The 22,972-nt window shown below is 42.1% G+C and overlaps 1 protein-coding gene across 1 annotated transcript in view; it reads right to left on the bottom strand.

Annotated features, from left to right (window-relative positions):
• The window catches only part of ILDR2 (immunoglobulin like domain containing receptor 2), a 218,126-nt gene that overhangs the window by 125,360 nt on the left and 69,794 nt on the right, over positions 1 to 22,972 (bottom strand). The window contains exon 2 of the mRNA XM_040421741.1: positions 2,040 to 2,360. Coding sequence (XP_040277675.1) covers positions 2,040 to 2,360 — 321 coding nt within the window. The remainder of the gene's footprint in view (positions 1 to 2,039; positions 2,361 to 22,972) is intronic.

The raw sequence follows: 22,972 nt of genomic DNA, 5'->3' as shown, positions 1-22,972 counted from the left end.
TAGCAGAGCTGTGTTTGGTCGGATGTAGCAGCGCTGTGTTTGGTCGGATGTTGCAGCGCTGTGTTTGGTCGGATGTAGCAGAGCTGTGTTTGGTCGGATGTAGCAGCGCTGTGTTTGGTCGGATGTAGCAGTGCTGTGTTTGGTCGGATGTTGCAGCGCTGTGTTTGGTCGGATGTAGCAGAGCTGTGTTTTCTTCGGATGTAGCAGCGTTGTGTTTGGTCGGATGTAGCAGCGCTGTATTTGGTCGGATGTAGCAGCGCTGTGTTTGTTCGGATGTTGCAGCGCTGTGTTTGGTCGGATGTAGCAGAGCTGTGTTTGGTCGGATGTTGCAGCGCTGTGTTTGGTCGGATGTAGCAGAGCTGTGTTTGGTCGGATGTAGCAGAGCTGTGTTTGGTCGGATGTAGCAGCGCTGTGTTTGGTCGGATGTAGCAGAGCTGTGTTTGGTCGGATGTAGCAGAGCTGTGTTTGGTCGGATGTTGCAGCGCTGTGTTTGGTCGGATGTAGCAGAGCTGTGTTTGGTCGGATGTTGCAGCGCTGTGTTTGGTCGGATGTAGCAGAGCTGTGTTTGGTCGGATGTAGCAGAGCTGTGTTTGGTCGGATGTAGCAGCGCTGTGTTTGGTCGGATGTAGCAGAGCTGTGTTTGGTCGGATGTAGCAGCGCTGTGTTTGGTCGGATGTTGCAGCGCTGTGTTTGGTCGGATGTAGCAGCGCTGTGTTTGGTCGGATGTTGCAGCGCTGTGTTTGGTCGGATGTAGCAGCGCTGTGTTTGGTCGGATGTAGCAGAGCTGTGTTTGGTCGGATGTAGCAGCGCTGTGTTTGGTCGGATGTAGCAGTGCTGTGTTTGGTCGGATGTAGCAGCGCTGTATTTGGTCGGATGTAGCAGCGCTGTGTTTGGTCGGATGTAGCAGCGCTGTGTTTGGTCGGATGTAGCTGTGTTTACCATGGTACCAAGGTGTGTTCTCTGGAGCTTTATATACGGCAGGTCCTATATCTTAATAACAGTTCCTATCTGATACTACAGTAAGAAATACTGTATATAAAAGGCACATCTGTCTTTGAGAAATCTGGGAGAAAACCTGTAGAACTGTAATGGTTCCTGACTAATTGGCTGATGTAGCAGTAATGTGTTTATCCTGGTACTAGGGTGTTTCCTACCAGGCAACGGGTAATCATATTACATTGTATCAGCATAATATAAAACAATGTATAACTAAAGTGGTGAATGACAACAACAGCTCTGCTACATCTGAACCTGATCTTACACCCATACCAAAGTTATGCTGGGACACCTCTCCTGCTCCCCCGTACGGTATATTTGCCTTAGAAGAAATCTGGTTGACACTTCCAAAAGGCCTTGTATTTAATATTCAGGTCAGTCGCCTGTGCAGAGCAGCTTGTTATCTTGGTTTCATTCATCGACTTCAGCTCTGAAGGTTTACGGCTGGTTGGCGGCGAGGGTCAAGGCCGCGGCTGGCTACGTTACTTATAAGAAAGCGGGTGCAGTATATGAAAAGAAACAATGTACAAAACGTCCACATTCCAGAATGAAAAAATATAATAAAAATTTCATTATTTCTCACCCGACCGTCAAGTATGAAATGATATACAGGAAATAACTGACTTCAAAAGTGAATGACCCCTTTAAGAGCTAAAAAAAAAGCTGGTGCTATGACATCACTGACCACTCAATCCTAGTTTCTGAGGCTTAAAGTGAACGTCCATTCACTCTAAGTTTTTTAACCTCTAAAATTTTCCTTTAAAATATTTTTTCAGGGCCCAGAAAAGCTTTTTTCTGATACAGAGCACCAAATCCCCTGCACAGAAATAGAGCTAAATGGTAAAATCCTTTCGACCTGCAGTTACCACTAGGGGGAGCTCACTGCATACAGCTTATGAATTGAAGAATAATGGTAAAACAATATGCAGAATGCAGAAAGCTCTTAAGCTCCCCCTAGTGGTGGATTCAGACATCCGAAATATATGATTTAACTCTGTGCTATGCAAGGAATCTGCATCCTTTAAACTATCTAACCACTTTACCATTAACGATGGTGACGGGCCGTCCCTTGTAGAAGTCGCCCAGGGTCACGCTGTCTCCCAGTTTGGAGGCCACGGGTCGCACCGTCCTGCTACCGTCAGCACAGTCCAGATACTGGTTTCCACCCATGTTGGCCTTGCTGGGAGCTTTCCCGATGCCTAAAGCCTCCTCTGTACGATCCTGGCAGAACGATTTGTATTTCCACTGGACGAGGACAGGCTGAGACGAGGTGGTGGCGTAATGGCACCGCAACAAGGTTGACTGGAACAGCATGACGGCTTTCTTGTGGTCAGGCATCGTCACTTGCACTGCGTGGGACAGTCCTGAGGAACAACAAGAAGAAAACCAGGTCAATGACGAAAATCGAGCAGGCGCCATTATTACTAGTATAAAAGGGCGAAGTCTAGTGCCAGGAGTACAATTCACAGGCTTCTCTCTAATAGACACCTTAAAATTATATTATACCTAAAGGGGATATTCAGAATGGGTTAAATAAATAACAGACGCGATAATGAAATCTACAATCCCCTAAGGCCTCTTTCACATGAGCGTGTCCGGATAAGGTCCGGATGCGTTGCGGCAAACCCGCGCGAGTAGGTACCCAATTGCAGTCAGTTTTGACTGCGATTGCGTTCCGTTGTTCAGTTTTTATCGCGCGGGTGCAATGCGTTTTGCACGCGCGTGATAAAAAACTGAATGTGGTACCCAGACCCGAACTTCTTTACAGGGCTGGAGGGGTTAAAAAAAATTTAAAAATAATTTAACTCACCTTAATCCACTTGATCGCGCAGCCGGCTTCTCTTCTGTCTTCTTCTTTGAGGAATAGGACCTTTGATGACGTCACTACGCTCATCACATGGTCCATCACATGATCCATCACCATGATAAAAAGATAATGTGATGGACCATGTGATGAGCGCAGTGACATCATCAAAGGTCCTATTCCTCAAAGAAGAAGACAGAAGAGATGCCGGCTGCGCGATCAAGTGGATTAAGATGAGTTAAATTTTTTATTTTTTTTTATTTAACCCCTCCAGCCCTATTGTACTATGAATTCTGTATTAAGAATGCTATTATTTTCCCTTATAACCATGTTATAAGGGAAAATAATAAAGATCGGGTCCCCATCCCGTTCGTCTCCTAGCAACCGTGCGTGAAAATCGCGATTTTCACGCAGCCCCATTAACTTCTATGGGGCCTGCGTTGCGTGAAAAACACACAAAATAGAGCATGCTGCAATTTTCAAGCAACGCACAATGGAATGCGTGAAAATCACCGCTCATGTGCACAGCCCCATAGAAATGAATGGGTCCGGATTCAGTGCGGGTGCAATGCGTTCAACTCACACATTGCACCCACGCGGAAAACTCGCCCGTGTGAAAGGGGCCTAACTGTTCCAGGACTCCTTCATCTCTCCTTTCGGGTTCCTCGTGATGCAAGGGAAATGACTGTTCAGCCAATCACTCGCCAAGTGCTGACATTTCTTACTTTAAAAGGGGACCAGTAATGACAGACTGATGGGGGGGACTGGGGAGGTGATTTATGACTCCATTTCTTTTTTAACAGTTTTAATGTTCAAAGCCTATTACAAATAATTGTTACCCAGACAGAAAACTTGAATACATCAGTGTGTATGGGAATACTTTACCATATATATAGCAAATCATCTCCAATAAAACATACAAACCATCAAGAAAGCCAAAATACTCTACAAATACAAATAGCCCTCTATGCAATCTCAATGGTCAGCTCATTATGGAGGCTAACAAAAATACTGCCTCCTAGTACAAGAATATAACTACTATAATACTGATCCTATGTACAAGAATATAACTACTATAATACTGCCTCCTATGTACAAGAATATAACTACTATAATACTGACCTATGTACAAGAATATAACTACTATAATACTGCCTCCTATGTACAAGAATATAACTACTATAATACTGCCTCCTAGTACAAGAATATAACTACTATAATACTGATCCTATGTACAAGAATATAACTACTATAATACTGCCCCCTATGTACAAGAATATAACTAATATAATACTGCTCCTATGTACAAGAATATAACTACTATAATACTGCTCCTATGTACAAGAATATAACTACTATAATACTGCCTCCTATGTACAAGTATATAACTACTATAATACTGCTCCAATGTACAAGAATATAACTACTATAATACTGCTCCTATGTACAAGAATATATCTACTATAATACTGCTCCTATGTACAAGAATATAACTAATATAATACTGCTCCTATGTACAAGAATATAACTACTATAATACTGCTCCTATGTACAAGAATATAACTACTATAATACTGCCTCCTATGTACAAGTATATAACTACTATAATACTGCTCCAATGTACAAGAATATAACTACTATAATACTGCTCCTATGTACAAGAATATAACTACTATAATACTGATCCTATGTACAAGAATATAACTACTATAATACTGCCCCCTATGTACAAGAATATAACTACTATAATACTGCTCCTATGTACAAGAATATAACTACTATAATACTGCCTCCTATGTACAAGAATATAACTACTATAATACTGCTCCTATGTACAAGAATATAACTACTATAATACTGCTCCTATGTACAAGAATATAACTACTATAATACTGCCTCCTAGTACAAGAATATAACTACTATAATACTGCTCCTATGTACAAGAATATAACTACTATATTACTGCTCCTATGTACAAGAATATAACTACTATAATACTGCTCCTATGTACAGGAATATACAACTATAATACTGCTCCTATGTACAGGAATATAACTACTATAATACTGCCTCCTATGTACAAGAATATAACTACTATAATACTGCTCCTATGTACAAGAATATAACTACTATAATACTGACTCCTATGTACAAAAATACAAAATTGAAGACGGTCGGCACTCCTCTGGCAGGGTCGTGGTGCTCGTGTCCAGGGTATGAAAGCCCACTCACAATATAGAACAAAGGACCGGCGCTTCACTGGTGAACAAATCTGTAGCTTTATTGAAGCATGGAGGAAACAGCGCTGATGCCTTTGTCAAGCATGCTTGACAAAGCCATCAGCGCTATTTCCTCCATGCTTCAATAAAGCTACAAATTTGTTCTCCAGTGAAGTGCCGGTCCTTTGTTCTATATGTACAAAAATAGAACTACTATAATACTGCTCCTATGTGCAAGAATATAACTGCTATAATACTGCCTCCTATGTACAAGAATATAACTGCTATAATACTGCCTCCTATGTACAAGAATATAACTACTATAATATTGCTCCTATGTACAATAATATAACTAATATAATACTGCTCCTATGTACAAGGATATAACTACTATAATACTACTCCTATGTACAGGAATATAACTACTATAATACTGCTCCTATGTACAAGAATATAACTACTATAATACTGCCTCCTATGTACAAGAATGTAACTACTATAATACTGCCTCCTATGTACAAGAATATAACTACTATAATACTACCTCCTATGTACAAGAATATAACTACTATAATACTGCTCCTATGTACAAGAATATAACTACTATAATACTACTCCTATGTACAGGAATATAACTACTATAATACTGCTCCTAGGTGCAAGAATATAACTGCTATAATACTGCTCCTATGTACAAGAATATAACTACTATAATACTACTCCTATGTACAAGAATATAACTACTATAATACTGCTCCTATGTACAAGAATATAACTACTATAATACTGCCTCCTATGTACAAGAATATAACTACTATAATACTGCTCCTATGTACAAGGATATAACTACTATAATACTGCTCCTATGTACAAGAATATAACTACTATAATACTGCCTCCTATGTACAATAATATAACTACTATAATACTGCTCCTATGTACAAGAATATAACTACTATAATACTGCTCCTATGTACAAGAATATAACTATTATAATACTGCTCCTATGTACAAGAATATAACTACTATAATACTGCTCCTATGTACAAGAATATAACTACTATAATACTGCTCCTCTGTACAGGAATATAACTACTATAATACTGCTCCTATGTACAAGAATATAACTACTATAATACTGCTCCTCTGTACAAGAATATAACTACTATAATACTGCTCCTATATACAAGAATATAACGACTATAATACTGCTCCTATGTACAAGAATATAACTACTATAATACTGCTCCTATGTACAAGAATGTAACTACTATAATACTGCTCCTATGTACAAGAATATAACTACTATAATACTGCTCCTATGTACAAGAATATAACTACTATAATACTGCTCCTATGTACAAGAATATAACTACTATAATACTGCTCCTATGTACAAGAATATAACTACTATAATACTGCTCCTATGTACAAGAATATAACTACTATAATACTGCCTCCTATGTACAAGAATATAACTACTATAATACTGCTCCTATGTACAAGAATATAACTACTAGAATACTGCTCCTATGTACAAGAATATAACTACTAGAATACTGCTCCTATGTACAAGAATATAACTACTATAATACTGCTCCTATGTACAAGAATATAACTACTATAATACGCCTCCTATGTACAAGAATATAACTACTATAATACTGCTCCTATGTACAAGAATATAACTACTATAATACTGCTCCCATGTACAAGAATATAACTACTATAATACTGCTCCTATGTACAAGAATATAACTACTATAATACTGCCTCCTATGCACTAGAATATAACTACTATAATACTGTCTCCTATGTATAAGAATATAACTACTATAATACTGCTCCTATGTACAAGAATATAACTACTATAATACTGCTCCTCTGTACAAGAATATAACTACTATAATACTGCCTCCTATGGACCGGAATATAGAAGTGAACAGACTGTTTTCGTTAAGCACACCCCAGTTGGTGGTTTCATGGTGCGATGTGTCGTGTTAGCCTCCATTAGTGGATTGTGTTCGGTATGTGGCGGCTTTGTCAGATCACTGGGGAGATGTCTGATCATTATTTTCTCATTAAGCTGTTTATTTTTCTTGCTCATTGTTTGTATTTCTGGGTAATTTTGTGAAGTACATGAGATTCCAGCTCCTAATAAGTCTCTCTGCGAGGCCTCGATATATACGGGTAAACATACTGAGTGATGCTTTGTTGTTGATGTTTATTTTGGAAAAATAAAAGCAAACTAATTACCGTCCTTGTGTTACCGTCGAGATTCCATAAAACTATCCATATACATGACCTGATCCCACACAAGGCATTCGGAAAGTCTTCAGACCATTCCACTTTTTTAACATTTTGTTATGCTCCCCCATTATTCTGCCCTCAGTCCCCCATAATGGGTAAGTGAGAACAGAATGTTACTTAAACAGTTTTGCTAATTTATTAAAAAAGAAAAACTAAAATCTTGCATTGACATAAGTATTCAGACCCTTTACCCGGGACATAAGTCTTCAGACTCTTCAGCCCCTTTCACATGGGCATACGTATTCAGACCATTTACTACGGACTTACTTGAAGCCTCTTTGGTAGTGATTAAAGCCTTCAGTCTTCTTGGGGGTGATGTTACAAGGTTTGGACACCTGAATCTTGGGGATTTTCCACATTCTTCTCTGCAGATCCTCTCCAAGCTAGGCTCTGGCTGGGTCCACTCAAGGACATTCAGAGTTGTCCCTAAGCCTCTCTTGTGTGTCTTGGTCGTGTGCTTAGGGTCATTGTCTTGTTGGAATGAGAGTCTAGAGTTCTCTAGATTATGTTTTCTTTCAGAATATCTCTGTACTTAGCTTCTCCTCCACCCTGACCACTGTCCATGTCCCCCCTAGCATGATGCTCCCACCACCATGCTTCACTGTAGGGATGGTATTGGGCAGGTGATGATCGGTGCCTGGTTTACTCCAAACATGATGCTTAGAATTGAGGTCAAAAGGTTCAATCTTAGTTTTATCAGACCAGAGAATCTTGTTTTTCACAGTCTGAGAGTCCTTCAGGTGCTCTATTATAAACTTTAGGCAGCTTTTATGTTTATTTTACTGAGGAGAAGCTTCTTTCTGGCCACCCTGCCATAAAGCCAAGATTGGTGGAGGTCTGCAGTGATGGCTGACCTTCTGGAAGTTTCTCCCATATGCACACAGGATCTTTGAAGCTCAGCAAGAATGACCACTGAGTTCTTGGTCACCTCTGTTACCAAAGCCCTTCTCCCTTGATTACGTAGTTTGGAGGGGCGGCCAGCTCTAGGAAGAATCCTGGTTGTTTCAAACTTCTTCTTTGTAAGAATTATGGAGGCCACTGTGTTCTTGGAAACTTAAGTGCAGCAGAAATGTGTCTGTCCCCTTCTTCAGATCTGTGAACTCTACAGGCAGTTCTCCCCATGGCTTGGTTTTTGCTCTGATATACATTGTCAGCTGTAAGATCTTATATAGACAGGGCTGCGTCTTTCCAAATCATGTCCAATCCACTACAGGTGACTCCAATCAAGGTGTAGAACATCTCAGAGCCGCAGAGCTCAATGTCAATTGTCATAGCAAAGGGTCCGAATACTTCTGTCCAGGCAGAATTTTAGTTTTTCCTTTTCAATAAATTTGCAAAAATGTCTAAAATTCTGTCTTCACTTTCTCGTGATTGAGTGCAGAATGATGGGGGAAAAAAAACTCAGCCTGGATCACAGTCTGCAAATAGAACTCTATTTTTTGTTTGATAAATCATGTAATTCTGGCTTCTTGCAGCCACCACTAGGGGGAGCTTAATGCATAAAGATGTGTATAAGTAGTACAGAAGTCAATGGGAGCTGTATAAATCAGTATGATATGAGCTCCCTCTAGTGTTGGCTGCAGGTAGCCATTATGCCAGGAAAATAGGGGAAGCAGTTCACTAGCGGGTCCCTTCCCACCAGGGCCTCAATACAGTCACCCATTGTCAGTAACTATGGTGGGTATACCCCTGGACTGGTTACAGCGGAGTTGTCAGATCAATAGTTAGCATCTTGTGGGGAGTCACATGTGTTGCTGACTTTGTCTCCTAACTGCTTGTGAATTTCATGGCTCGTAACGATTTCCCAATTAAAGCATTAGTATTTGTTTGCGGCTCGGAGATGACTTGTTCTCGGCTTCGACTCGTTTCACTAAACAGATTTTATGAATTAAATATCAGGACTGAATAAAACATCAGAAATTCTTCCTCTGGGAGCTTAGTAACGAGGAGAAGACGAATATTTCCTTCTAGTTTCCCAGCAGACCCGGCCCACAGGGTGGCAATACACCATTGCGTTCCACTCCATGCCATGTAACCAGTGTAAGAGGTTGTGACTTCTTGAGCCTCCTTGGGCATGTCATCTCATCAAGATGGTGCACTGACGCCCAGCCTCGTTACTGTGGGGCCACATTACATGCAACAATTGTCTCGCTGGTCAGAACGTTTTAAAAACAGAGGATCTTCAAGACTGCTACCCCCAACCCCCTAACCTCCACATTGGACTCTAAAAAGAGTGCCACATTCTACTACTCCGGAGCAGCCACAGCCCACCAAATTCCATAGTGTCCCCAAACAGTGCCAGCCAACAGGGCAAGGAATTGTGACCCCAATAAATGATTACAGAGACTTCCCAATAAGTGTCCACCACAGTATCAGTGAGTGCAACAGCACATAGCCCCCCATGATTGTCATACCACATAGCCCCCCATGATTATTGTTATAGCACCCCATGATTGTCATACCACATAGCCCCCATGATTATTGTCATACCACTTAGCCCCCCCATGATTGTCATACCACATAGCCCCCCATGATTGTCATACCACATAGCCCCCATGATTGTCATACCACATAGCCCCCCCATGATTGTCACACCACATAGCCCCCCCATGATTGTCATACCACATAGCCCCCCATGATTGTCATACCACATAGCCCCCATGATTGTCATACCACATAGCCCCCCATGACTGTCATACCACATAGTCCCCCATGATTGTCATACGACATAGCACCCCATGATTGTCATACCACATAGCCCCCCATGATTATTGTTATAGCACCCCATGATTGTCATACCACATAGCCCCCATGATTATTGTCATAGCACATAGCCCCCATGATTATTGTCATACCACTTAGCCCCCCCATGATTGTCATACCACATAGCCCCCCATGATTGTCATACCACATAGCCCCCCATGATTGTCATACCACATAGCCCCCATGATTGTCATACCACATAGTCCCCCATGATTGTCATACGACATAGCACCCCATGATTGTCATACCACATAGCCCCCATGATTATTGTCATACCACATAGCCCCCCCATGATTGTCATACCACATAGCCCCCCATGATTGTCATACCACATAGCCCCCATGACTGTCATACCACATAGTCCCCCATGATTGTCATACGACATAGCACCCCATGATTGTCATACCACATAGCCCCCATGATTATTGTCATACCACATAGCCCCCCATGATTGTCATACCACATAGCCCCCATGATTGTCATACCACATAGCCCCCCATGACTGTCATATCACATAGCCCCCCATGACTGTCATACCACATAGCCCCCCATGATTGTCATACCACATAGCCCCCATGATTGTCATACCACATAGCCCCCCATGACTGTCATATCACATAGCCCCCCATGACTGTCATATCACATAGCCCCCCATGATTGTCATACCACATAGCACCCCATAATTGTCATACCACATAGCACCCCATGAGCTGCATGTCACATAGATCACGAGTGCTATACCACATAGACGTACTGTGTATTTGGAATGTCTTCAGACCCTTTCACTTTTTTCAGTTTGTTCTCTTGCTTCTTGTGCTATGTTCTCCTTACATTGACATAAGTCTTCAACCTCTTTACTTGGGACTGACTTGAAGCCCCTTTGGCAGTGATCACAGCCTCCAGTCTTCTTAGGGATGATGCCACAAGGTTTGCACACCTGGATTTGGGCATTTTCTGCCATTTCTTTCTGCAGATCCTCTCCAGCTCTGTTAGGTTGAATGGGGGCCGTCGGTGGACAGCCATTTTCAGGTCTATCTAGAGATGTTCAATTGGGTTCAAGGATCTGTGCCACCCAAGGACATTCCCAGAGTTGTCTCTAAGCCATTCCTGTGTCGTCTTGGCTGTGTGCTTAGGCTCATTGTCTTGTTAGAAGGTGAACCTTCAGCCCAGTCTGAGGTCCAAGATCTGGATCAGGTTCTCATTAGGAATATCTGTGGACATTCAGCTTTCCCTCCACCATGACTAGTCTCCCTGCTGCCACCACCATGCTTCACTGTAGGAATGGTATTGGGCAGGTGATGAGCAGGGCCTGGTGTCCTCCAGATATAGTGCTTAGAATTGAGGTGAAAAAGTTCAATCTTGGTTCCATCAGACCAGAGAATCTTGTTTCTCACAGTCAGTTTTTTTCAGGAGGCTTTCATGTGTCTTTTACTGAGGAGAGTTTTTTTTCTGGCCACTCTACCATAAAGCCCAGATTGCCAGTCTGCAGTGATGGTTGACCTTCTGAAAGTTTCTTCCATCTGCACACAGGATCTTTGGAGCTCAACCAAAGTGACTATTGGGTTCTTGGTCACCTCTGTTACCAAGGCCCTTCTCCCCCGATTACTTAGCGCAGCAGGAGTTTTTCTGTCTCCTTCTCGGGATCTGTGCCTCCACATAATCCTGTCTCTGAGCTCTACAGGCAGTTCTTTCCTCCCCATGGCTTGGTTTCTGCTTTAATCTGCATTGTCAGTGGTGAGATCTTATATAGACAAGACTGTGTCTTTCCAAATCATGTCCAATCAACTAAATTTACTACAGGTGACTCAAATCAGGGTGTAGAACATCTCAGAGAGAAATGATGATCGAGAGAAATGGGATGCCCCAGATCTAAGGCTAGGGCTACACGGCGGCAGGTGTCACGCGACTTCTTGTTGCGCGACGTTTTTTATAATGATAGTCAATGGTGTCACACTGCGAGGCGACAGTCGCACATAAATCCAAGTCGCCACTGACTATTATTACAATCAATGTTGCGTGACATTGGTGCGACGCATGTTGCAATGTAGCTGTACCCCTTTTGTCGCCGTGAAGCCCTAGCCCAAGTGTCACGTGTCATAGCAAAGGGTCTAAATACTTATGTTCAGGAGGAATTTTGGTTTCTCCTTTTTAATAAATTTGCAAAAAAAAATAAAAATTCTGTTTTTACTTTCTCATGGGGGGAGGGGGGATTACTGAGTGTAGAATTATGTTTTGTTTAGTTTTTTTTATCACAAGGAACAACATAAAATGTGAAAAATTAGAATGGATCTGAAGACTTTCGGAATGCACAGTACATACGGTAAAATTCCTTTAGTCCAGTATCCATCGCCGGATTATCAGATTTTCTGTATTTTCTAGTAAAGTAACTGCAGGAAGAAAGCCGAAAATAAGCCTAGTGACGGAAGGAGCGATGCTCTGAAGCCTGGTCCACGTTACAAAGATCTGGGTCGCTGGAAGGAAAATGGGTCATGATTACTGATGGGCCCACGGGGAGATTTCTATGTGGTCCAGGCAGGACATGGACACGGTACATGGGGGCGTCCCTCTCCCCCGGGATCACAAAAGACAAAGGAACCTCTAGGAAATAATTACGCCTCCTCCTAATGGCCCGCTCCCCCGTCATAACCTACTTTCTAAATTGAGCGAGCCATCCTTAAAGGCACATTCACCGCCTTATTTATAGACATACCACCTGGAATTATACATGGAGACAGCCGGAGCAGAGTATTACAAGCTGTCCTGGGGTAACCCACATTCCTACAGCGCCGGAAGCAAAGGGTCCTGCCTTACCCCACAAGCGGAGCATCACAACACGAAACACAGACACCCAGAATTCTCTTATCTACTGTACATGGCCTAGAAACATGGAATTCTATGTTATGCTCCAGTCACACCCAAAGCTGCATTCAAATGTCTGCTGGTTCCCCACTGCCAGACTTTACCGGATCATTAGGTGCAGCAGATACGGGTCACAGGATGGACCGCAGATGCATTCCCACCAGCAGAATCCTGAATGCAGCTCTGGCTGTAACTGCAGTATAACAGATAATGTAACTCACAACTTTCTTATATAAGGTTTCAAAACTGCACTGTGCTGGAGGTGTCTGCTTGCTGGCAGTGAATGGAAGCAGTCACTCTCTGAGGCTGACTGCCGCCCTGTGAACATGCTGCTCACCCCGCTGCACAGTGTGTGACAGTGTATCACAGACATCTCTCTTGTTCTTGCGTCTTGCACCTTCTAAGGTACTTTGTGTATCATTTCCTAATCAATTTCAAGACCTCTGCTTGCTGTCAGTAAATCGAAGTATTCCCGTTTACAGTGAGCACTGCTGCCTATTGTAATCAACCCTACAGAGTGGCTCCATTGACCCCGCTCACCACCCGGCCCCCAGGATGTAATACTTCATCTCTCCTGTGGGGGTGCTGCAGATAAACTGAACACTTGCTGCCAGATTCTCCCACAGATCACAGATGATGTCTGGTGGTCCCGGGGGGCACTGGTTAATTAAAGGGGTTAATGTAAAGAGGTTGCACAACGCGGGGTCATGCTGTCACTTTACGATCGTCGGGGCTCCAACCACTGAACTTGAGAACGAAGGGGCCATAGTGCCAGTTTAGCGCTGCCTCCCCTTCACTGCCATCCATGCATAATGGCCTCCAGCTATGGGGCTGACTGTAGGTCCCTGATGGGGTGGGGGACCCCTTAAAGGAACAGTCCACAGCACACAACCCCTTTAAGGGAACGCATGGCAGCATAACCAGCTGCAAACTGCAATTTATGTCATTTTTTGTTTTTATTTTTTTGTCGAGCATGCGATTTCTCCCGCTGTACAAACCTTTATTGAGCGGCGACGCTCGAGCCGGTGGTCCCCATGTGGCGGTATTATCACATACGTCGTAGGAAGACGAGACATTAGGAAAATACATTACAGGTAACTAAAGAAGACCCGAAGATGATGAATTCCCTCTCGCCCCCCTCGCAGGTAGCCATGGTGATGTCCCGATTAGCTTAAGGGTTTTAGCGTAAGCCCCCTTCCCTCTGGGTTAACCCCTTCAGTCACAGACGGGACGGGGAGACACAATGGGGCCTCGGGCACACGGCAGCTTAACGAGCATCGGATCACCGCCATGATCAAAGCCAAGATGTGATTGGCAGCGCGGAGCCCACACAATCTGCGCCAATTTAATGAGCTCTCTACGCGGCGCACTGTCGGGATCGTTACCTTGAAATACCGTCATAAATAGTATATATAAAGCTGCCATTATATACCTAAGGAAGGCAATTAGCATCTTTTACAGTTTGCATAATTATTCACCCCCTCCCTCTGGGCCTTTTCAATTTGTTAACCCTCTGTGGTCTCGATTTTAAGTTCTAGGATGAAGCCGTGACAAGGTGCGCAGTAATATGACCGTCTTGGGTCTCTTTCCATGATGCGGTAGTCGTACGGTTTTCACACGTACTACCGCAAAGTCTTCACACAGTCGTAGGAGTCCCACACGCTGCTGTACGTTGTCATGAAAATCCACGGCTGCATCCGGACTGTTCATGGATGTGTCATATTGACAGGGGCGAGTCAAACTGTGCTGCAGGCCAGACAGAAAGGAAGCGGGGGGTGAATACTTTATATTCCGTAGATGTGTGCATCTGAAAGAATTATCTATGGGGCCAGAACATCTGCAAGTGATCGCCCTCCAGAGCGGAGGAGATATTCCTCCTGGATAGATAGATAGATAGATAGATAGATAGATAGATAGATAGATAGATAGATAGATAGATAGATATGAGATAGATAGATAGATAGATATGAGATAGATAGATAGATAGATAGATAGATAGAAAGATAGATAGATAGATAGATAGATAGATAGATAGATGATAGATAATAGATATTAGATAGATAGATAGATAGATAGATAGATAGATAGATAGATAGATAGATAGATAGATAATAGATAGATAGATAGATAGATAGATAGATAGATAGATAGATAATAGATAGATAGATAGATAGATAGATAGATAGATAGATAGATAGATGATAGATAATAGATATTAGATAGATAGATAGATAGATAGATAGATAGATAGATAGATAGATAGATAGATAGATAATAGATAGATAATAGATATTAGATAGATAGATAGATAGATAGATAGATAGATAGATAGATAGATAGATATGAGATAGATAGATAGATAGATAGATATGAGATAGATAGATAGATAGATAGATAGATAGATATGAGATAGATAGATAGATAGATAGATAGATAGATAATAAATAGATAGATAGATAGATATGAGATAGATAATTAGATAGATAGATAATAAATAGATAGATAATAGATGATTGATAGATAGATAGATAGATAGGAGATAGATAGATAGATAGATAGATAGATAGGAGATAGATAGATAGATAGATAGATAGATAGATAGATAGATAGATAGATAGATAGATAGTAGATGATAGATAGATAGATAGATGATAGATAGATAGATAGATAATAGATAGATAGATAGATAGATAGATATGAGATAGATAGATAGATATGAGATAGATAGATAGATAGATAGATATGAGATAGATAGATAGATAGATAGATAGATAGATAGATAGATAGATAGATATGAGATAGATAGATAGATAGATAGATAGATAGATAGATAGATAGATAATAGATAGATAATAGATATTAGATAGATAGATAGATAGATAGATAGATAGATAGATAGATAGATATGAGATAGATAGATAGATAGATAGATAGATAGATAGATAGATAGATAGATAGATAGATAGATAATAAATAGATAGATAGATAGATATGAGATAGATAGATAGATAGATAGATAGATAGATAGATAGATAGATAGATAATAAATAGATAGATAATAGATGATTGATAGATAGATAGATAGATAGATAGATAGATAGATAGATAGATAGATAGGAGATAGATAGATAGATAGATAGATAGATAGATAGATAGGAGATAGATAGATAGATAGATAGATAGTAGATGATAGATAGATAGATAGATAGATGATAGATAGATAGATAGATAGATAGATAGATAGATAATAGATAGATAGATAGATGATAGATAGATAGATAGATAGATAGATAGATAATAGATAGATAGATAGATATGAGATAGATAGATAGATAGATAGATAGATAGATAGATAGATAGATAGATAGATATGAGATAGATATATAGATAGATAGATAGATATGAGATAGATAGATAGATAGATAGATATGAGATAGATATGAGATAGATAGATAGATAGATAGATAGATAGATAGATAGATAGATAGATATGAGATAGATAGATAGATAGATAGATAGAGTAAGCTCTCCCCGGGTCTCTTGCGGACTGTCTGCAGCAGGTTTTCTCTGTACTTCACTAAAACCGGAAGATAACCCTCAGATCTCACATGGAAGGAAAGGAAGTGAATTTCAAGGAAAACTAGATGACAACCCAGGGGGCGCCACAATGGCTGCGAGGTTGTCACCCAGTGTGTGTGTAGGAGATAATATGTGACCAGAATATCTGAAGACTTGACATAAGGTTCTGCGCCTTCGGACCAGGCTCTTTTACTTCTCCATAACTGTCCTTCGGAGCCCACTTCTCCCCCCTCACATGCTGCGGAGGACTCTCTGCTATCAAGCTGTTTCCACAAGGTGCTGACCGATTGACTTCCAGTGGCGGCGTCCATCCTCGAGTGTTATCTGTTCCTTCCAGGGATCTCCACAGAACAGAACAGCTGCGGCCTGGAAAGAATCACCTAGGAGCCTGTTATTTCTCAGATAGGCCATTCACCAGGAGCCAAAAGAGCTTTTCAGAGAAAGCTAAAAAGTTGGGTAAACCTGCGGTAATACGGAGTACGCGGAATGGCATTACTGATTACTATCATGTGCATCAGTTTATATATACAGTACAGACCAAAAGTTTGGACACACCTTCTCATTCAAAGAGTTTTCTTTATTTTCATGACTATGAAGGCATCAAAACTATGAATTAACACATGTGGAATTATATACATAACAAACAAGTGTGAAACAACTGAAAATATGTCATATTCTAGGTTCTTCAAAGTAGCCACCTTTTGCTTTGATTACTGCTTTGCACACTCTTGGCATTCTCTTGATGAGCTTCAAGAGGTAGTCCCCTGAAATGGTCTTCCAACAGTCTTGAAGGAGTTCCCAGAGATGCTTAGCACTTGTTGGCCCTTTTGCCTTCACTCTGCGGTCCAGCTCACCCCAAACCATCTCGATTGGGTTCAGGTCCGGTGACTGTGGAGGCCAGGTCATCTGGCGCAGCACCCATCACTCTCCTTCATGGTCAAATAGCCCTTACTTTCAAAGTTTTCCCAATTTTTCGGCTGACTGACTGACCTTCATTTCTTAAAGTAATGATGGCCACTCGTTTTTCTTTACTTAGCTGCTTTTTTCTTGCCATAATACAAATTCTAGCAGTCTATTCAGTAGGACTATCAGCTGTGTATCCACCTGACTTCTCCTCAACGCAACTGATGGTCCCAACCCCATTTATAAGGCAAGAAATCCCACTTATTAAACCTGACAGGGCACACCTGTGAAGTGAAAACCATTTCAGAGGACTACCTCTTGAAGCTCATCAAGAGAATGCCAAGAGTGTGCAAAGCAGTAATCAAAGCAAAAGGTGGCTACTTTGAAGAACCTAGAATATGACATATTTTCAGTTGTTTCACACTTGTTTGTTATGTATATAATTCCACATGTGTTAATTCATAGTTTTGATGCCTTCATAGTCATGAAAATAAAGAAAACTCTTTGAATGAGAAGGTGTGTCCAAACTTTTGGTCTGTACTGTATAAATATATCTGAACTGCACTAGTCAACTTTCTGGAAGAATAGAATGCCAGAATGACAGATAAGACCGACACACTGGAAGAACAGAATGCTGGAGAGTACAGGGGGACTGATAACAGGCAATGTGCCATAAGTGACAGCCCCTATGCGCGCTTTCATTGAAGGCCTTAGTCTCTGTCATGTAAGAAACAAAGATAACTGAAGAATAACTGAATTAAAGGGGATGTCTGGTCTTGAAAGCCTGTTTTACAATATATAATCTGGAGCAAAGAACGATTACAAAGAGCGTCTCTCAAACTGGAGGACCCGACATATCCATGCATTACACCAACAGCCCATTGACATCCTGCGGTGGCAGTGTGGGGGAACTGAACACTTGATAAAGGGAATCAACTCGGTAAAGGAAGAGAGCATATTTAAAAGAAGAAAAACTGCTACAAGAGGACACAGTTTTAAATTAGAGGGGCAAAGGTTTAAAAGTAATATAAGGAAGTATTACTTTACTGAGAGAGTAGTGGATGCATGGAATAGCCTTCCTGCAGAAGTGGTAGCTGCAAATACAGTGAAGGGGTTTAAGCATGCATGGGATAGGCATAAGGCCATCCTTCATATAAGATAGGGCCGGGGGCTATTCATAGTATTCAGTATATTGGGCAGACTAGATGGGCCAAATGGTTCTTATCTGCCGACACATTCTATGTTTCTATGTTTCTATGTTTCTATGATGCTGGGTTCCCCTGCCATCAGAATTCCAGCAGTGGGGCAACCTTGTGATCAGCTTGTGGAGCCGTTCTAAAAAGAGGCTGCCAGAAACATCTGTCACCGCTTATCTCCATGAGGTAAAATGAGCCAACAGGTTAATCTAGAGAAACGAGTGGGCCACATAGTGATAATGAAGTTGGGCCCCATCAGACACCACTTCTTCATCCTCTTCTTTCACTATGGGGCCTCCTCCACCTCCACCAGGGGCAAACATGGTGTTTTTAAGGGGACATTGCCAAAAAAACACTGGTGACAATGACAGATATGGCAACATTCCTTGGACTATACTCACTTTGCCAACTTAGCCAAGCACTACTATACATCAGCTAACACTAGATGGCGCTCACCTACAGTTCAATACAAAATCTGTATACAGTGAGCTCCCCCTAGTGGCGACAGAGAATTATTTAATTTAACGGAATGCTTTCAACTCATCTGGTTGGGTAATTCTATGTACTAGTAAAACTCCCTAAGTATGTTCAAAATGGGGTCATTAAAAGATCCCATGTGGTCCAGGGAAGAGGACAATCTCCTTTTAAAGTCTTTTTTCCCTCAGGTTAGGCCATCACTAGCAGATCGGTGGTCCAGCACCCCTGCTGATCAGCATCAGTGGAGGCCGCACTTTACTACACCGCTGCTCTAACTGAAGTCCGTGGGAGCAGTGCTGTAGTAGCGACCTCCCTCCACTGTTGATGGTGCTTCCAGCCCCACTGATCAGCTAGTGATGGCCTATTCTGAGGATAGTCCATAAGGTAAAAAAAAGCTGGACAACCCCTTTATCTGGACCCCAGCTGTCCATATGCATGTATGCCCCAGTCTACACATTACATTTTCTATGCCGCTGTGACTTTTACATTGTTTCTCCGGTGAATCATCGCTTTACGTTAACAAAAAAATAAAAGATCCGGATGATAAAACAGAGAACAACTATTAAAATGTCTAGAATCGTAAAACCAGCACAGAAATAGACAAGAAAGGACAAAAAGGTCCCAAAGACGATGATGTAGAATTGCGTCATTGTTCAGCCAAAGACATCTGAAGAGCATTTACACGTTCAGAACATCTGGAGATGATTCCTTGGTGGAAATCAAGGCCATTCTATGACATATTCTACAGCGCTTCCTGATTCTCCATCTCTGACTTCTCACCCTACAGAATCCTACTGACTACCAGGGTTCCAATATGTGTGCTGAGGTCTGCTGAAGGGTGCTAGGATCTTATGAAGGGTGTCGGGTCTGCTGAAGGAGGATGAGGTGTGTTGAAAGGTTCCAGGAATCTGCTGCAGAGTTTTCAAGTCTTTCTGTGGGAAATAAGGTCTGCTGAAAGATGATCGAGCCTGCTGAAGGTTCCTTGAGTCTTGGGGTCGGTTGAAGGATGCTACAGCTTTGGTACAAAGATCTGAAACCTGTTGAAGGATGCTGAAGTCTGGAAGAGGTCTGAGATCTGCCAAAGGTGGTTGGGGTTTGGTGAAAGGGGCTTATATCTGTTGAAAGATGCTGGGGTTTGTTGAAAGGGGTTGGGTGTCTGTTGAAGGGTGATGGGAGCATGTTAAAGGTTGCTGGGGGTCTACTGGGGGGCATGTTAAACAGTGTTCAGGGTCTGCTGAAGGGTGCTGGTAGTCTGCTGAACAGTGCTGGAGGTACAAGTATGGTGCTAGTGGTCTTCTGAAGGCTATGTTGAGGGGTAGTGACAGTCTGTTCCTAGTAGCCTGGTGAATAGTGCTGGGGCATACTGAAGGTTGCTGGTGGTCTGCTGAAGGTTTCTGGGGTCTACTAAAGAACACGTTAAAGGGTACAAAGGGTCTTTTGCTGGTAGTCTGCTGAACACTGCTGGGACATGTTGAAGGGTGCTGGAGTTCTGCTGAAGGTTGCTGGGGCATGTTAAAGGGAGCTTGGGGTTTTCTGAAGGGTGCTGGGGATATGTTGAAGACTGCTGGTACCTGCCAGCAACTAAGGCCGCACAACTTATATGGCTGCTTATTGATAATGAAACGGTGGCATACTATACCAGCTAAGGATACTTGAAGACACAAAAAATGTATATTCACCTCTGCACAGACAAAAAGATAGAGGGATGTGGTAGCGTGGGGTTGCGTTAGACCCCATTACAACCCCTTTGTCATCAAACTCTATGTCCATTGTTACGTCTATAATTTAGACTATCCGGATAATTATGTAGGTTACTATACTGTATGTATTGTTTTCATCGTTTGGTAGTTTTACCTATACACTCATATCCAATATGTTTAGATAATTCCATCATCTACTGAACCAAACTTAGAACCCAGTGGTGATCTAAGTGTTTTGGGAAGAAGCCCAAGGTTTGGAACACATGCAAACTTTTTCCCCTCGCCAAATTCGAACCCAGGACCTCAGAACAAACCAATGAGCCACCATTCCTCCATTCTGATACATGATTTTTCTGGGGGGAAAAAACAAGGATGGATCTTTCTAGAAATAGAAGAAACCCTACAGAAGATGTTCAGTTAGGTCTCCTTTTACTCAGTACACTGTAGATAGCAACAACCAATAGAAGATGCTGACCGTGAAATATACTGTACGGTATGCATCTATGTAGACGTGATTCACCCCCGACTCTCAATCAGCTACATTCTGTACTTGGGACAATAATAAAGCTCTGAGTACAAGCTGCCGATTCAGCAGCGCGGAAGTCAGGAGCAGGAATACAATGCAAAACCCATGAAAGAATGTCAGCTATGGAACTCTGGGAAATTGCTTCATTCATTTATACTGAACTGCCAGAGAGGAGAAATTACAAGGAAAGTATATATATATATATATATATATATATATACACATATAGTATATATAAAATCCCAAAAGCCCAGAGATTCTGAAGTGGCTTCGGAGGAGGTGAACCTACGCAGAATTCTCTTTCAATCCCTACTTTTGTAGACATCCACATCCCCCACAAGCATCGCTTCCCCAGTTGTCACAGATGTCCCCTAGGCTTCCCGACTAGTCAGAAAAGACTCCCTTCTGTTCACCAATAGTGACAGCAGGCCCCCTCAAACTAGCAACCATCGTCCTACTTCTCCAGAAGTCACAGCTGCCCCTCCCAAATAGTCACACCGGGCCTGAAGCTAGTCTAAACTCCCTCACTTCTCTAGTAGTCACAGCCGTTCCCTACACTTCCCCACTAGTCAGAAAATACTCCTTTCTTTTCCCCTACTAGTCACAGCAGACCCCCTAAAAAAGTCAGCATTCCCCCACTTTCCCAGAAGTCATAGCTTCACTTTTTCCACTCTCTCAACAGCTAAGACAGACCTCCTTCTGTTCCCCAGTAGTCATATCAGGCTCTGGTCTAGTCTAAGTTCCTGAACTTCTCCAGTAGTCACAGCCGTTCCCTACACTTCCTTACTAGTCAGAGCAGATTCCCTTCTCTTCACTTAATAGTCACAATAGACCCTCTAATAAAGTCAGTATCCCCCCACTTTCCCTGTAGTCATAGCTGTGCTTCCTCCACTGTCTCAACAGCTACGGTAGATCTCCTTCTTTTCCCAAATAGTCACTGCAGGTCCTCAATCTAGTCTCCATCATCTCACCTCCCCAGTAGGCAAAGCAACTCTGTATCCGCTATCTTAGTAGTTGCCAGTCACATCAGTCCCCTACGCTTCCCCACTAGTCACAGCACAGTCCCTTCTCTTCCACAACAGTCACAGCAGGTTCCTTTTTCGGTCACTACACCCCATTTTGTGATTTGTCACAGCAGCCCATTAATGTCTTTAGTAATAACAATAGCACCCTACCTCGCCAGCAGTCATAGAAGTCGCCCCCAGTGCCCCTCAGTATTAACATAGGGGGCTTCCCTACCCCATGGACACATCTTTCCAGTAATGTAGTCATAGCAATCTCCCCCCAAAATCACAGCAGTACACTACGCCATTATTCAGAACAAATTCCCATTTTGCCAGTTGTCACAACTGCCTTCTTTAATACCCTTAGTAGTCATAGCAGAATCCACTTTTTATCCAAACATGAAGTTTGACCCCCAGTAGTCACAGCAGTCTCCCCCCAGTAGTCACAGTAGCCTCCCCCCAGTAGTCACAGTAGTCTCTCCCCAGTAGTCACAGCAGTCTCCCCCCCAGTAGTCACAGTAGTCTCCCCCCCAGTAGTCACAGTAGTCTCTCCCCAGTAGTCACAGCAGTCTCCCCCCAGTAGTCACAGTAGTCTCCACCCAGTAGTCACAGCAGTACATTTCTCAATAGTCAGAA

The sequence above is a fragment of the Bufo bufo genome, chromosome 3 (assembly GCF_905171765.1).
Source record: "Bufo bufo chromosome 3, aBufBuf1.1, whole genome shotgun sequence".
Taxonomy (NCBI): domain Eukaryota; kingdom Metazoa; phylum Chordata; class Amphibia; order Anura; family Bufonidae; genus Bufo; species Bufo bufo.
The sequence above is the reverse complement of the archived record's forward strand: the minus strand, read 5'-3'. Positions and strand labels throughout refer to the sequence as shown.